General features: G+C 38.2%; 1 protein-coding gene across 1 annotated transcript in view; it reads left to right on the top strand.

Moving 5' to 3' along the window:
* Nucleotides 1-14,771, top strand: part of GSAP (gamma-secretase activating protein) — a 70,433-nt gene that overhangs the window by 31,391 nt on the left and 24,271 nt on the right. The window contains exons 11-19 of the mRNA XM_075208742.1: nucleotides 789-831; nucleotides 1,810-1,899; nucleotides 2,236-2,313; nucleotides 4,182-4,259; nucleotides 5,922-6,014; nucleotides 7,135-7,355; nucleotides 9,891-9,960; nucleotides 10,872-10,954; nucleotides 14,691-14,744. Coding sequence (XP_075064843.1) covers nucleotides 789-831; nucleotides 1,810-1,899; nucleotides 2,236-2,313; nucleotides 4,182-4,259; nucleotides 5,922-6,014; nucleotides 7,135-7,355; nucleotides 9,891-9,960; nucleotides 10,872-10,954; nucleotides 14,691-14,744 — 810 coding nt within the window. The remainder of the gene's footprint in view (nucleotides 1-788; nucleotides 832-1,809; nucleotides 1,900-2,235; nucleotides 2,314-4,181; nucleotides 4,260-5,921; nucleotides 6,015-7,134; nucleotides 7,356-9,890; nucleotides 9,961-10,871; nucleotides 10,955-14,690; nucleotides 14,745-14,771) is intronic.

Here is a 14,771-nt window from a genome sequence, read left to right on the forward strand (position 1 = left end):
ATATATTCCTAATGTCTGTGATGCTGCTGATGCAAACAGATTGTGGTGTAGTTTCTTCTCTGCATATACAGACTTCTCAATTTGAATATTTTGGAACTTTTTCTTTTTGGTCTTATGTTGGACTAAATGCTAACAATGTGGTATTTGTATTTTATATCAGAAGCTCTGCATTGGCATTGAGTGTTGGCTGGATAAATAGGTTTCACTTACTATTTACATCTTTCAGCATTTATATATTTAATTTTTAGGTGAATATATATCAATTGACCTTCAGTACACTTGGAAATGAATGGGGCACAGATTAATAGTGACAATGTCCACAAAACCAAATCCTAGTCCTTAAAGTCATCTGCCAGTCTCCTATTTCCCGGCCCAACGCTTAATGTATTTAACCTTGGTCACAAATGGCTAATCCCTTTAGAAGTCTGTTCATATCACCAGACCATAAACCCTATTCCAGTAATCTGGAATCTAAATGTACAGTGTTGGACAAACTCGTGCCAAATAAGCTGCTCCCGCTTTCGCTATGGAATGAGACTTTTTAATGAAAAGGTCAAGTGACATATTTGTGTCGTCTATTTTGTTAGCCCATCCATGCAACTGCACTTATGTGCACTTCTAGTATGCAGCTCTTCAGTCACAAGCGTTTCATGCAGCCTGTGGGATGCAGACCACCAATCCTGTTGTAAAGAGCAATACAGCTTATGTAAATAGATGGTTTCAAAATCCAGCTTTATGCTCTTAATTATGGAAACACAACTGACCTTTTATTTTTCCTTTTCTTAAAGTTTGAGGTCCCGCTTGAAATCTCCTTTGCTGCCCAAGGGGTAAGGCAAGTATCACAAATTTGACGTTTGAAGTCTGGAGTCATTTTATATATTTGCACTTGGCAGTTACTTTGATTCTCTATAGTACTTGAATGCCGTGTTATAACTTCAGATATGGGAACAACTGTTTATCTATTGTTTTTAATATTAGTTTCTACTTTTATTTGCTCTTTGACATCTGCTGACATTTTAATAAGTTAATTTAATACAGTGATGGGCAACCTGATAGACTTCAAGGGTAGCATGTACGGCTCTATAATCTTTAAAGGGGCTGCACATTTCCCCTTAATCTCAGCAATAAGTACAGTAAGGTCTATACGCATACACCTCCTCTATCTCTTGTGGTCCCTTCTTTCTCTTCCTCCTCTTTGCACATCTCTCCACCCAAAAAACAAGTGTGTGGGTTTTTTTGGGTTTTTTTTTAAGATGCCAAAAAATGCTTACAGACCTCAGTTGCCACAAACTGTCCCCACATGCCCTCAGGTTCCACATGTACTCCAAAACTCCTCACATGTCACCCTGACACCTACGCCACCAGAATCACAAGTGATGATGACCCACCAGTAAACCACTAAAGTACACTAATTAACAATTGCCACAATTTCACTCAAAAAGTGCATTTACCTTGTCAGGATTCAGGTCTCTCCCATGGTGGTTGGAGGAAGAACACATGGTGCTGATCTGCACTTTCTGTTCCTTCTCCTGGCATCATGTGCTTCAAGCGCTATGGCCTCAGCTCTGACAGATTTAATAGCAGTTTATACTTAATTTAAACCTGGATGGATCTAGGGACCACACGTAGAAGCTTACTGGGCCTCTGGCAACTAGCTGACCGGTTGTTTCCCATCGATACTTTGCTGTGACTACTGGAGCATTTTCCACTGCAACGTAAATTTAATAATTTTGTGGGACTATTGTGTGTGTTGGCTGGGATTAATGAATGATATCTATGGGTTTATGGTGTACTACATCTTCTGTCTTGGTCTGATCAATTTGGGGTATGATCCTCCTGAAGAAAGAGGAAGGGGAAGACCTACATCTCCAAATCTACAGGTGTTTACAAATAAAACAGGTATGACTAAAAGTATACTAATTAAACAAGACAAAATACATGCATGAAGTATTATAGAAAGGACCAGTAAATTTGTATTTATGTTTTTGCTTGTTCCATCTTTGGTTCATGGGGTGATGCTCGCACTCCACTGGCGCCCCCTCCTCCAGTCTATAGATCAGATGGGGGGGGGGGCAGTGGATGGAGCCCTCTTATCACATAGGAGAGCCTGCACACTATTTAATGATTCTTTTAAGTCATTAATTAGGCACATTTAATTATTCAATTACATACTTCAAAATAAATTATTTTAAATATTTCACTAATGTATGGCATGTGTATTTATTTTCCTTTTAGGTGGCTTGTGTCTGTTTTATTATCAACCTCCAAATGAGTTGCAAGAACTCACTTATGTAGTAGCATTTTTACATAAAGGTAAATATGTTTCTATCTATTCAGGTAATAGAAAACATGATTTGCAACATCACTGTTTCAATCCTATATTTTGCATAATAATAGTATTTTGTGCTTTAAAATGTACAACAAGAAAAACTATAGCAGCCATCACTAACTTTGATATTTGTCGTTTTTCTCTCCTTCTCTCTACAATGCTCCTAGTCGTCATGGTTACAAATATTGAGAAAAGTATTTGTAATGTCACTCCCCTTCTGTGACATATGCATGCAGTGACTGGGAATGGCCGGGGCTGCTCATTTGAAGCCCTAAGAATGGTGCCCAGAGATGGGGTTCTAAAGTGTCCCCATAAACCTCCAATATTTGTCATCTTCTCCTTCCTCTTAACCACAGCAACAGGGGATCCATATTCGGCTGTAATCTGTGCCCCTTCTCCAGTGTATCAGGAAGATCAGGATTTTATGGACAGCCACAAGCTGAACATTCTGCAGCTCTTTGTAAACACTGCAGGAATGGAGGGGTGCTGCGATGTAGCAGTCAAACTGCCCACACCCCACCTTCTGCTGTAAAGATCAGCAGAGGGAATGGCAATCCAATCTGTTCAGCCTAGACCAGTGGTTCCCAAACTTTTGCAGTTCGCGGCACCCTTAGAGTCTCCAAATTTTTTCAAGGCACCCCTCCAAAATAATTATTGAGCAGTCCTGTTTTAGCAGTAGTTGGGTCAAAAAATTGTAATAAGTATTTAGGTCAGGACAGAAATACTTATTTAGTTGTATGCAAAAATGCCCCTCTGCATCCAGACACTCTGCCCTCAGGCACTCTGCACCCTCTGCATCCAGACACACTGCCCTCTCTCACACTGCCCCCTCTGCCCTCTGTCACTCTGTCCCCATCCTCTGCTCTCTGTCACTCTGTCCCCATCCTCTGCTCTCTGTCCCCATCCTCTGCTCTCTGTCCCCATCCTCTGCTCTCTGTCCCCCTCCTCTGCTCTGCTGTCACCATCCTCTGCTCTGCTGTCACCATCCTCTGCTCCGCTGTCACCATCCTCTGCTCCGCTGTCACCATCCTCTGCTCCGCTGTCCCCCTCTTCTGCTCTCTGTCCCTCTCACTCTGCTCTCTGTCCCCCGCCAGGCACCAGCCATAAAAAAAAAAGAACACAAACTTACCATACCGTCGGGCGCCGGGACCCAGCAGCCTCCTCTCTCCCGCAGCTTGTTACTGACGTCGATATTCAGTGAGAGCTGCGGGAGAGAGGAGGCTGCTGGGTCTCGGCGCCCGACGGATTGGTAAGTTTCTGTGTTCTTTTTTTTTTTTTTTTTTTATGGCTGGCCGGCGGCACACCAGTGACAGCGCCGCGGCACCCCTGGGAGCCGCGACGCACAGTTTGGGAACCGCCGGCCTAGACTGCATTTGGCCAGCCAAAGATGGACACCTGCTGTTGTGGATTTTGCCTCTAGCAAAGCATCTCATTGAAGCCCTGTACAATGAAGAGAGGGGCAAGGGATGTTTAAACATTTTTTAACTCCTTCTCTCACAATAAATATAAAAATGTTTTCTTGTTCCGGTTTTTCGGATCCTTTAAGTTGGGCAAACGGCTCAATCAAGCAACTGTTGCACAGTGCGTCAGTGACGATGATTTTATAATTGTGCATCACTCTCATTGGTGTGGCCAACTTTAGTGTTCCACATTCCAGCACACTCTCCTCCCTTTGGGCAAGCATTTATATTTGTTTAAGAAGTAAGAGCAGATGTAGAATACGTTTTTAACATAATATAAGAAAAGAGAAAATGTTGATGTTTTTAATGATCAAATTGTATTCATTCATTAATTAGTACTCCCCTTAAATTTACATCTGGTTTATGTCCGTAAACTGAATATCTATTTTTAGGATGCAGTAAAACATTTCAAGTCGCAACTGCAACGGAAGGTTCTAAGCAGCTCAAGAAAGTATCTTTCATAAATATTGGTAAGATTATACATTTTTGTAAAAGTAACCATTCCATGGTATAGTAAATAAAGAGTGCTTTGTTATGGGTTTACAACAAATAGAAATGTATTTGGACTGATTTTTCCCTTTTTACAGTTGGTTACTCTTAGCTGTACACTGGATCCCATCCCCAGATATGGCAAATAGGACTTATTGCTATTATTGACAGTGTGCTATCCAGGGGCGGATTGGGAACTTAATGTGGCCCTGGGAAAAAAAGCTTGAAGTGGCCTCATGTGGGCGGGACCAAATCAACTGTAGGTGGGGCCAACACAAAAGGTAGGGATGGCAGACAATGGCATAAGTGAAGGGCAGAGCTATTCCAAGGCCTTGCTGGTGATATAGTAAGTGCAAAGGAGGAAGGATTAATGATATCCGTGCAATGGTAGAAGGCAGGTAATGGAATCAATGCAAGAACCACTAAAGTATCACCAGAGCTGGAATAAGGCTCTGAGACAGGGGGTTATTTTAGATACAGTTTAGACAAATACACAGGCAAAACTGTGTGCACTACTGTTAGGTACATGCAGCTCTGCCATCATGAGCAGTACAATGTGAAGCAGGTCATACCTCCCAACTGTCCTTGTTGCCGGACCAAATCCTGACTAAGCGAGACAGGTGCCAAATTCAGGACTGCCCCACAAGTTTCTGGACAGTTGGCAGACTGTCCTGCTCTCTCCTACCTGTTCTTGTCACTTTCACCACCTGTGGCTGCTGTTTTCTGTAGACTAGTTGCTGCTTGTCTGGATCTTAGAATGTTGGAGGCTTATTTGGAAAAGAAAATGGGTACATGAAATTTAGAAAACTCCAACTAGCCCTGGCATTAAATCAAAATCTGGCTCTCTCACCCTTCTTCCTGCACCCCCTTCCCCCCTGGCTCTCTCGCAGATGATAATGCTGGAAGTGTCTGGCCGGCCCATCTAGCCATTGGCCCTTCTGGCATTTGGCCCTTCTGGCATTTGCTAGAATTGCCAGATTGCCCTGTCCATAGGTCAATGTTGCATGCAATCCACTAATATGAAAATATGTCCGAATACACATGCTCCTTTATCCAGTCTCTGTTAAAAGAGATTGCTGTGTGCTGCAATTAGTTGTGACATTGTTGGGGAGAGAGAAGAATGTGACAAATTCCTTCCTATGGAACAGGTTACACGTGTCTAAGTATTCGTGCACGTTTTTGGCCTGAGATTGCATGCAAGCAGTCAAAATTGCCCTTGTATCTCAGGGGATAGAAGTTAGTTGTACAACATTATGAATATTATTAGTTTTTGTTTATATGTATCTATATTAATATGGTAATACTTTCCCTAGGTAGAAAGAGATGTTAAAATATTGACCACTTAAAGCCAACATTGTAACTTATTGACTTGTCCATTGCAGATAATTTGAAAGCAGGCACCAGAACAAAGTGCAGTGAATCTTTGCTGCAAGAGTATACTTTGTTTTGACCTAGCAAACAATAACTAAATGTATTGTATATTCTGTAGTTGAGCTGAAGATGAGTAAATATACATAATTAAATTAATCACAACCTGTAAGCAATTCAGAAACATTACTTCCCTGTCGGGTACAACTTCTTGTTTGATAGGCCCTTATTTATTTTAAGCCAATTTAATTTGAAATGTCTTTGTCTTTTTCTAGACTCCTATGTTGCTGTTTACTTGCCTGACCGTTTTTTGCACTTGATAAACACAAGATATCCTGACTTGATGTGTTATCATTTGTTTTTAACAGGTGAGTAGTTTTGGTTCACAGCCTTTTAATATGTTCCTTACATCTTGACACTGGTTCAGTTTCATTCAGTTACATCATATGCTAATTTTCTACATTAGAAAGTTCACATTAAGTATAGATTTTTAATAGCTGTCTCTTTATACCATCAAAACAATCTCAAAGATGGATTTGTGCTTCAAGGGCCTGTTCATACTGGCATTTAATTAGTAATTTTGTTGTTATTAAATTCATCTATAGTAAGTCTTCACATTTAATGGGGAATGTGACAGCTGTGATAGCACTGCATGCAAAATATTCATAAGATGTTCCAAGGTTGTTTCTTCTCCTCCTAGACACAGGATGTCTATCTTCCTGATCAGCTGTGCCTTGACAGACAGACATTGCCTTACTGTCGGTTTTCCTACTATAATAATAGAGTAGAAACTATTTGTTTTATTTACAGAAAAACAGCAGTACTTGATGTTGACAAACTCGGACTACAGCTGAAGCAAAGCTTTTCTACACAAACGGCACAAACAGGAGTTTATTACCAAGTAATCACTACGCCTGTCTTTAACCATGCCAAAACAACATAGAAGAATTTTGGCAGTGCATTTATTGCAGATAAGCTCTATGGGGCATATTCAATTGTCGGCGGAAACGCAGAAAATCTCGCGCTCCGCACACTATTACCGTTATTACAGTAATAGTGCGCGGAAAAAATGTTGTTACAGTAGTTTTCTCACTGGATTTCAGTTCGCAGCTCCCTGAGCCATGAGCTGAAATCCAGCTAACTATTACCGTAATAACGGTAGTAGTTTTAACGCGGCGGGGAATCCGGACAATTGATTATGCCCCTAAATGTATTAAGCATGAAATTGCCTATATCTTCGGTGATTGCGGCGGCCACATTTAAAACATCAATTTTATTGAAGGTAAAACCCGGCGAGTTTTGCCTTTTTAATACAATTGTTGTTTTAAATATGGGCGTAATAATTGCCAAGTATCGGCAATTTGATGGATCTGCGTTTAATACATTTTCCCCCAGGAGTGCTCTGTGTTACTCGCTAGGGTTTCTCATTACATATATGTCACTCATTAAGGATTGTATGAAGTAATGAAATGTACTTCTCTCCTTCAGGTGATAATGCCAGAATTAGTGGTATGTGCTCTGATTGTCCCATGCAGTCAGTTACGAAGACTTGTGTGATAGAATATTGTACAGGAATTCTGTTCTCGGTGGGTATTAATCAGGCACAGCTACTAAATTTCCTGACACAGAGCAGACGGGACTGTGAGCGCCTGGCAGCATTGCACTGCTTCTTGTTACACCTGGATCTCCAGCCACAATGGGAAACACAGGTAATATTCTAGGAATCTATAATATAAAAGCCTAGCGGCGTGTGTTAGTCTGTGTGTGTGAAAAAAAAGCTGCAGCGCCACCTGCTGGGTGGAGTTATACACTGACCTACTAAATTCTTAGCATTATCTAATATATAAAAGTAAAAGCCTAGTGGCGTGTGTTAGTGTGTGTGGAAAAAACTATTTTCTCAGAAAGGACTCATCCAATTGACCTGAAATTTGGTATACTGACATTATTTGACAAAAAAAATTAGAATAGTGAAGTCAGTTAACTTTGATCATCCCCCCCTTCCCCTCGTGGGAGGGGTAGTAAAGGCTAAATTTACGAGTTGAGGGGTCAAACTCATTTTCGTGAGGTAATTTTACCTCATGAACACACATTAAAAAGGGTGCTTGCGTTGGGAAGTAACGCTCTTCCCCTGAGGAGGCCTGGGCTAGGCCCAAATGCATGACAAGAACCTTTTTAAGACCTTAAGTAGCTTGATTTGACTAGAATGCATGAGTATCATGCACGGGTTAACTTGTGTAATATATTTATGCTATGCTTAAGATTTTATTTTTTTCTTGTTGGTGAATCCTGTAGATTTTTATCTCATGAAGTCATATTAATCTTGATATAATTGATAAAGGGCTCTATTTGCAGGAAACGTACAGTATGATATCAAAGTGTCCTTTGTACTGCACCTTATATAACACAGCGTGTTGTTCAACATGAATGTGTAAAGTGATGATTTTATACAACAGCAGAACAATTGACGCCTGCATACTAATGTCAAGTCATGCTTGGTGGTTTACACTAGACTGCACCATCTGTATTAATTTGGATTTTAAAAATTACTGATCACTTATGACATTGTGATCCAGCGTACGTCCAGGGGAGGGCTGGCAAATTTTGGCCCAGGGGGCAATACTTGACTCAGCAGCCTATTTTAAAGGGAATAAATGCTTGTGGCCCAGTGAACCAACCTGCCCCAGCCTACTACGTTACAAGTTTGTTTTGAAATGTTGCACACTATTGTGAAACTGGGCAAGAGCTTTACTACTAAGTGATTCATGATATACTAATACTCTGTGCATCTCCTGGTATGGAATATCTTTTGTATATGTGTCTTGCGTGTGTATATTAAAAAGCGCCTACTAGTACAGTAACTTTTGAATTGGTGGAGACAAATTTATATTTCTAGTGCACAAATTGCTCCATACCAAAGTGATAATCCATAAAAGTTTACAGTGTATGAATCAGTGTTGCAATCCCCTCCACACCACCTCCTTAGCCTGAAATGTCACCTTCAGGGATTATATATTTAAAATCATTTTAATGGTAACTTCAATTAAAAATAAAACCGCTTATCTGATGCAAGGTCCATCCAAGGGTCCAAACTCTCCTTAGTTGGCCAAATCTTGGGTCTGGTGACTGTGGAGGCCATTGGAGTACACTGAACTCATTGTCATGTTTGTGGAACCAACTTGAAATTACATGGTACGTTATCCTACTGGACATAGGCGTTGATAGACTGTGACCATAAAGGGATGAACAATACTGTGGAAGGAAAACATTTCTCACACCATTACACCACCACCACCAACCTGCACCATTGACACAAGGCAGGATACTTCTATGGCTTTATGTTTATGCCAAATTCTTACCCTACCATGTGCATGTGTTGACATCTGAGCAGATATTTGAATGTACTTGGGAATAATCATTTAGATATTGTGTATCTGTGTATACTGTGTAAACCCTTTTCATGACACATTGCCCTCAAGTGGTTAAAGGGGAAATTACAAACTTAATAGTATACATGTGTGAATAAATCCATGCTAATTCAGAAATATTTAAACATACTTACCAGTGTGTTATTTACCCTCTAAAGTTATGTAGTATCACCGCACTAGAAAAGTATATAGAAGAGATTTCTACCTATCATTATAATGAAAAATTGATGATTAAAATTTAATTTGAATAATCAGGGAACTCTGTATAAATCAACCTCATTATAATTCCATCTGGAACCACATAGTTGGTGTCTTATCTATTTCATTACTCCGTTATTAAACTTCTAAATATTCTAATAAAGTGGAGTTTTTAAACGTTTTATTTAGTTATCCAAGAAGTTTTCACACATTCACGTTTTTAAATATTTTGACTGCAAATGTTTTTAATGAATTAAATAAGCTTAAAATGTTAAACTAATTCCGTCTATAAAAAGTCTGTAATCAAGAGTTCCCTGATCAGAATCTGTTTTCTTTTTTTCTTTTGTGTTCTACAACATTATTGTAATAAAGCATATGTTTCTATTGTATAATTTTATATTATGCAATATTTAATTTACCATCACTACATCACTTTCTGTATACTGGTTTATTCATATAAATAAAGAATAAACTCTCCTTGTGTCATGCAGTATTTTTCTATTATTCTTTTTACTGTAATTTGTGCCAATTCCAGGAAACAGAAACGAGTACATATAATGAGCTTTTCACTACTAATTATGTTACTTTCTGGACACCTGTGATTATTTTTTTGTCTTCTAGATCATTGACTGGATCTGTGACAACCTGTCAACATGCATAACATTTGACCCCATACAGGAGTTCATCATTGGTATGCAGTTTACACATCTGTTACTTTATTCCTGAATACAAGTGTGGTGAAACCAAGTAATCACTCTTCTTGAATTTTCCATATTTTTGAATATATAATTCAGTTTAGTGTACTACATTTTGTAAAATGTATAACAATCTAAGTTTTATAGGGCTGACTAAAAGTAGTTCTGTTTACAACACTGATTTTCAATGAACAGAAACTGAAACGGAAACCTGTGTGCAGTTTAAAAAACTGGGGTCAAAGCTGCATTAAAAAAAAAAAGTTCAAACGGGACATTGCCGGTAATTGAATCTTCCCCTAACAATGACCTCCGACAATGACCTGTATTCTTTTACAAAGTCTGCCTTGACAACCCTTATCGAGAAGATAAAAGGTTAAGTTTGGAATGCTTAAAATAGTTCTTAGGCCAGCTTAAACATAAATAATATATATATAAGGGGCTGTCTTCACAGAGCCCCTCTTTATGTATTGGAGAAAGGGTTGTCTACTCAAATAAATTGTACTGTAACCGCTATTAGTTGCCTTCATTCTGGGGGCAGTGTATGTATATATATATATATATATAAGCAAATTATTTAATTGGAATTCACAAAATACCTTGATCTTGTTCTTTTTTCTGCTCATTGTAATGTCCAGCTCTATAGCTGGGCATAGGAGAGTAATGCTGGTGGTTAGGGGGGAGGAAACATATATTTTCCTTTTCTAGAGAAATACAATTCGAAAAGTCTTCTTTCCTGGTTCATCATTTATATATATATATATATATATATATATATATATATATATATATATATATATATATATATATATATATATATATATATATATATATATATATATATATATATATATTTTATTTATACAATAATTATGCAGCCCTTATTTTACGCACATTTATTGTTTTATAGCTTCCTTGCACAGGATCTTGAGTTTGGAAACCATTTATCTGGATAAATTTTTGCCATATACATCGGTGCCTTTTTGGAATAAGGTAAATTTGTTTGAAAATAGACATATTAGCAAACTGTAGATGCAAATTAGTTTACCTGATCTTTTCTTTTTCTTGGTGAACTTAGTGGCAGCCCTTACATATGGGTATAGTATCTAGGGCTTCTTGCTATCGTTCCTCATCTATGTAGTGTCTTCCCAAGCTGTGTCCCATGCTATCTTCAAAAAACATGGGTTTGAAATTGGGGCTCCCATGGATTTCTTCATGAAAAAGACATTATCAGATAACATAGTTTGGATCTATACTTATCGGACTCAAAGGCAGCCTTTACTTATTGGGATCTACCCAAGCAATTAATATGGGGCATGAGGGTAGCAATGCAAAAGGAGTCAACAGTGATCAAATTGTACACACAGAAAAGTGATTTTATTGATTTAATTGTTTGCAGAATCTTTCTTACAAACTGAGTATCCTCAGAAGTTATAACATCCAGAAGATTATATCTGAAATATGCATACATTGATAACCAAACTGCTGCCTTGCAAAGGTCCCCTGCTGATACCCATGCCTTATGAGCCAGGGATGTCGCCTCAATCCCTTTTACTCTTATAAGCTTATACAATCACTTCTGTGGCCCATATTGCCAACTTGCTTTTGAATTAGACCTGACCTTGTTTTGGACTTTAGGAAGTACATAGTGGTAACCTGTACATCTGACATGCTTTGTTCTGGTGAGCTACACTGATATTGCTCTTACTAAAACCAGAGCATGCAAATTTCTTTTTCTCTCCTTAGTTGGCTTTCGATATAAAGCAGGAAGTACAATTTCCTGGTTTGCATGAAATTTGGAAAAGTTTGACAGAAAATCGGGATTTGTTCATAGAAGCACCTTGTTTGCATATATATTTCAGAATGGTTACTGATACCACAATGCTTGAAGCTCTCCTACCTTTCTGGTGGATTTGTTGGCTGTCAAGAATATTAATACCAGTGCGATGTTCAACAACCATATGTAGATGTAATGTTTGGGTGTCCACATACTTTTGGACACGTAGTGTATTTACATGTTTGGTGAAATTATCCACTCTTCTATGGAAAGTATTGTTAGATGTGATACCTGGTATCCTCTAACCCCACCCCCTTTCCTTAACCTATCTAAGGTATCTAACGGGTTAATCTTCTTCTTAATTTAGGTTTAGCTCTGTAACAAGGCTGCTATAGAAAGACTAATGGCAGCAGTATAGGATACTTTGTCTATGTTCCATGCAGTCCTGGACCACTGGATGCTATGAGCACTTTCAATTTATAGGGTAATCACTTGTATCGATGACTTCTTCAATTATTAAATATGCATCAGACAGACTTGTATAATTCCCATCTATCTTGATGTACTCCGTTCTCCTACACACAATTTGTGCAGCTCGGACACATAATTCCACCGTACCCATTTCTTTTCCCCTAGTTTTACTCTTATAAATTTGTATTATTTTACATTCTATAGCATTACATGTTTAACAGTGTTTTGAAAACTGAAATAAAGCTTTTAATTAATAATAAAATAAGTAAAATTTAATTAAGAAAATAAGAATTTCCAACTACACCATTCCTACTGTCACATTGTAGTCGTCATCTTTTGATAGCAAAATATAAAAAGTATATTAAGCTCTACTGCATATGTGACTGTGTCAATATTCGTATCCGTAACCCAGAGATTATTGGGTCTGATAGATGCAGTGAGGGCAAGAGTTCCCGGGACTGGGAGAAAGTAATAAGCGAAACAGTTCTTTGGGCAAAGAGTACAAAAAACATCTGAAAAAAATACTTTGCAACTTTATTTCAGAGATGGGGAGAGATGGGAGAACTGACAAATAACACAGGAAATGTATCTATTGATTTTCAGGTGTCAGTACATCATGGTGTCTGCGCCTATTGTAATAATTTTCAAGTCAGTGAGTTCACGCTTCTGAACTGTGCATTTGCATCAATGTGTTATTGAAGCATTCAAGGGTTTTATTTAAATGAAAGGAATGCTGGAAAGAAACCATCCAATGGGGCTCCAAAAACCTTCAAAATTGTAAAAGCATTTTTTAAGTGTTTTTTTTTCTGATTAAAAATGAAGCACTACTAAGAGATGCAAAGTAGATGTGTGTGAGGTGCCGCTGTGAATCTTGTTTCATACATGGAAGTTGTCTTTGCTAAGTAGAATTAATACTCTGTTACTGTAAACTATTAAGGGGATAAGTTATGAACATGCTGCTCCCTATCCTCTCTGCACCCTGAAGCTTATGCTTTCTAGTGGTGAATCGGCGTTGTAAGTGTTGAAGTCAACGTGAAAGCTAATAATCACATCAGCACTTCAATTTCGAGCCCATAGCTTAAAAATGCCACATTATGGATATTTTTAAATAATTAAGATAGACTTTGAACAAAATCCTGTATGTCCTATGTGGTAAAAGGAAGGTCCTAACTACATGAATGCTATGAATGTAGTAAGAAGGCATTTAAGTAGCAATGATAAAGAGTTGGGCTGACTGGGTCATCGCCATGCAGATTTTTCTTGTTATGGGAAATTAGTTGAACTTGAAATGCGTATGAGTTTATTTTGAATTCTGATTATGAAAGAGATTGTCACTTGTCAACTCTCCCGGACTGACCAAACTCATCATCATCCTTTATATAGCGCCACTAATTCCACACAATGCTGTACAGAAAATATATTTGTCATTCACATCAGTCCCTGCCCCATTGGAACTTAGGTTAATTGGCTGCTGACAAAATTAACGTGTATGTGTTTTTATTAGAATTTAGACTAGTATGTTTTGGAGTGTGTAAGGAAAAAATGCACCCAAACACAGGGAGAACATACAAACTCCACACAGATAAGGCCATGGTCAGGAATCAGACTCTTGACCCCAGTGCTGTGAGACAGAAGTGCTAACCACTAAGCTACCATGCCGCCTCAATTAAAAAAAAAAAAAGTGACGTGCTTTTTCGACACCCCCCACACTCACCTTCACTATTTTTTTCACCTCCCTACCGGGATCTCCCAAAAGGGAGAAGAAATAAATTGGCAAGTATGCTAAAATATACCTTTGTGAGGTATTCACCCAAACAGACTTTTAAACACAATGTTAGTAGTTTAATTTTTCACTATTTGAAAAGATTTACAATCTTATATAAAAGAAGAATTTGACTAAATAAATGACACTTATTCTTCTGTGCCAAGTTTGAGCATCTATGTTAACTGCCCTGGTAGCACCCTGTTTGTAACATAGTTGGCTCAAAATATTTGTGAGTAGAATATTCATGTGCAGTTGTGTTTATAGAGTGGTTACTAGGCCTATACGTGTATCACCACAACAAACGTGTTTAAACTCCAAGCATAATGGAACAAGGGACAATCTAGCAGAGACCTGAAAGTACAAATCATATGCCATATTGTAATTTACAATCACTTCACATTACAGAAAGTACCAGTAGGAATACATATATAAAATGTACTTTTTAATTAATCCTGGCATAAGCCAAACAAAGAAACTCTCCCGTTAGCTCCTGCACACTGCAGGTATGTTTATAGGGATGATGTCATGTATGGCTATTCTAAGAATGAGAGAGGCCAGGAAATATCAAATGTTTTCAATACTAAAAATATTCCATGTCACATATGGTTGAATGTACATGTCTAAATGTTTTGTTTTAAATGTTATATTGTATTTACCCTTGTTTTGAAATACTTTGATTTAAAAAATCTGCTGGTTTTTTTTGTATGTATTTTAAGGACATAGACGGTGTGATTTGTACAACAGACATTACAGATATGCCTATTCTGAAGGTAAGCCCCTTACCCTTGGTATTCCTG

This window comes from Mixophyes fleayi, chromosome 4, assembly GCF_038048845.1.
Source record: "Mixophyes fleayi isolate aMixFle1 chromosome 4, aMixFle1.hap1, whole genome shotgun sequence".
Lineage (NCBI taxonomy): Eukaryota > Metazoa > Chordata > Amphibia > Anura > Limnodynastidae > Mixophyes > Mixophyes fleayi.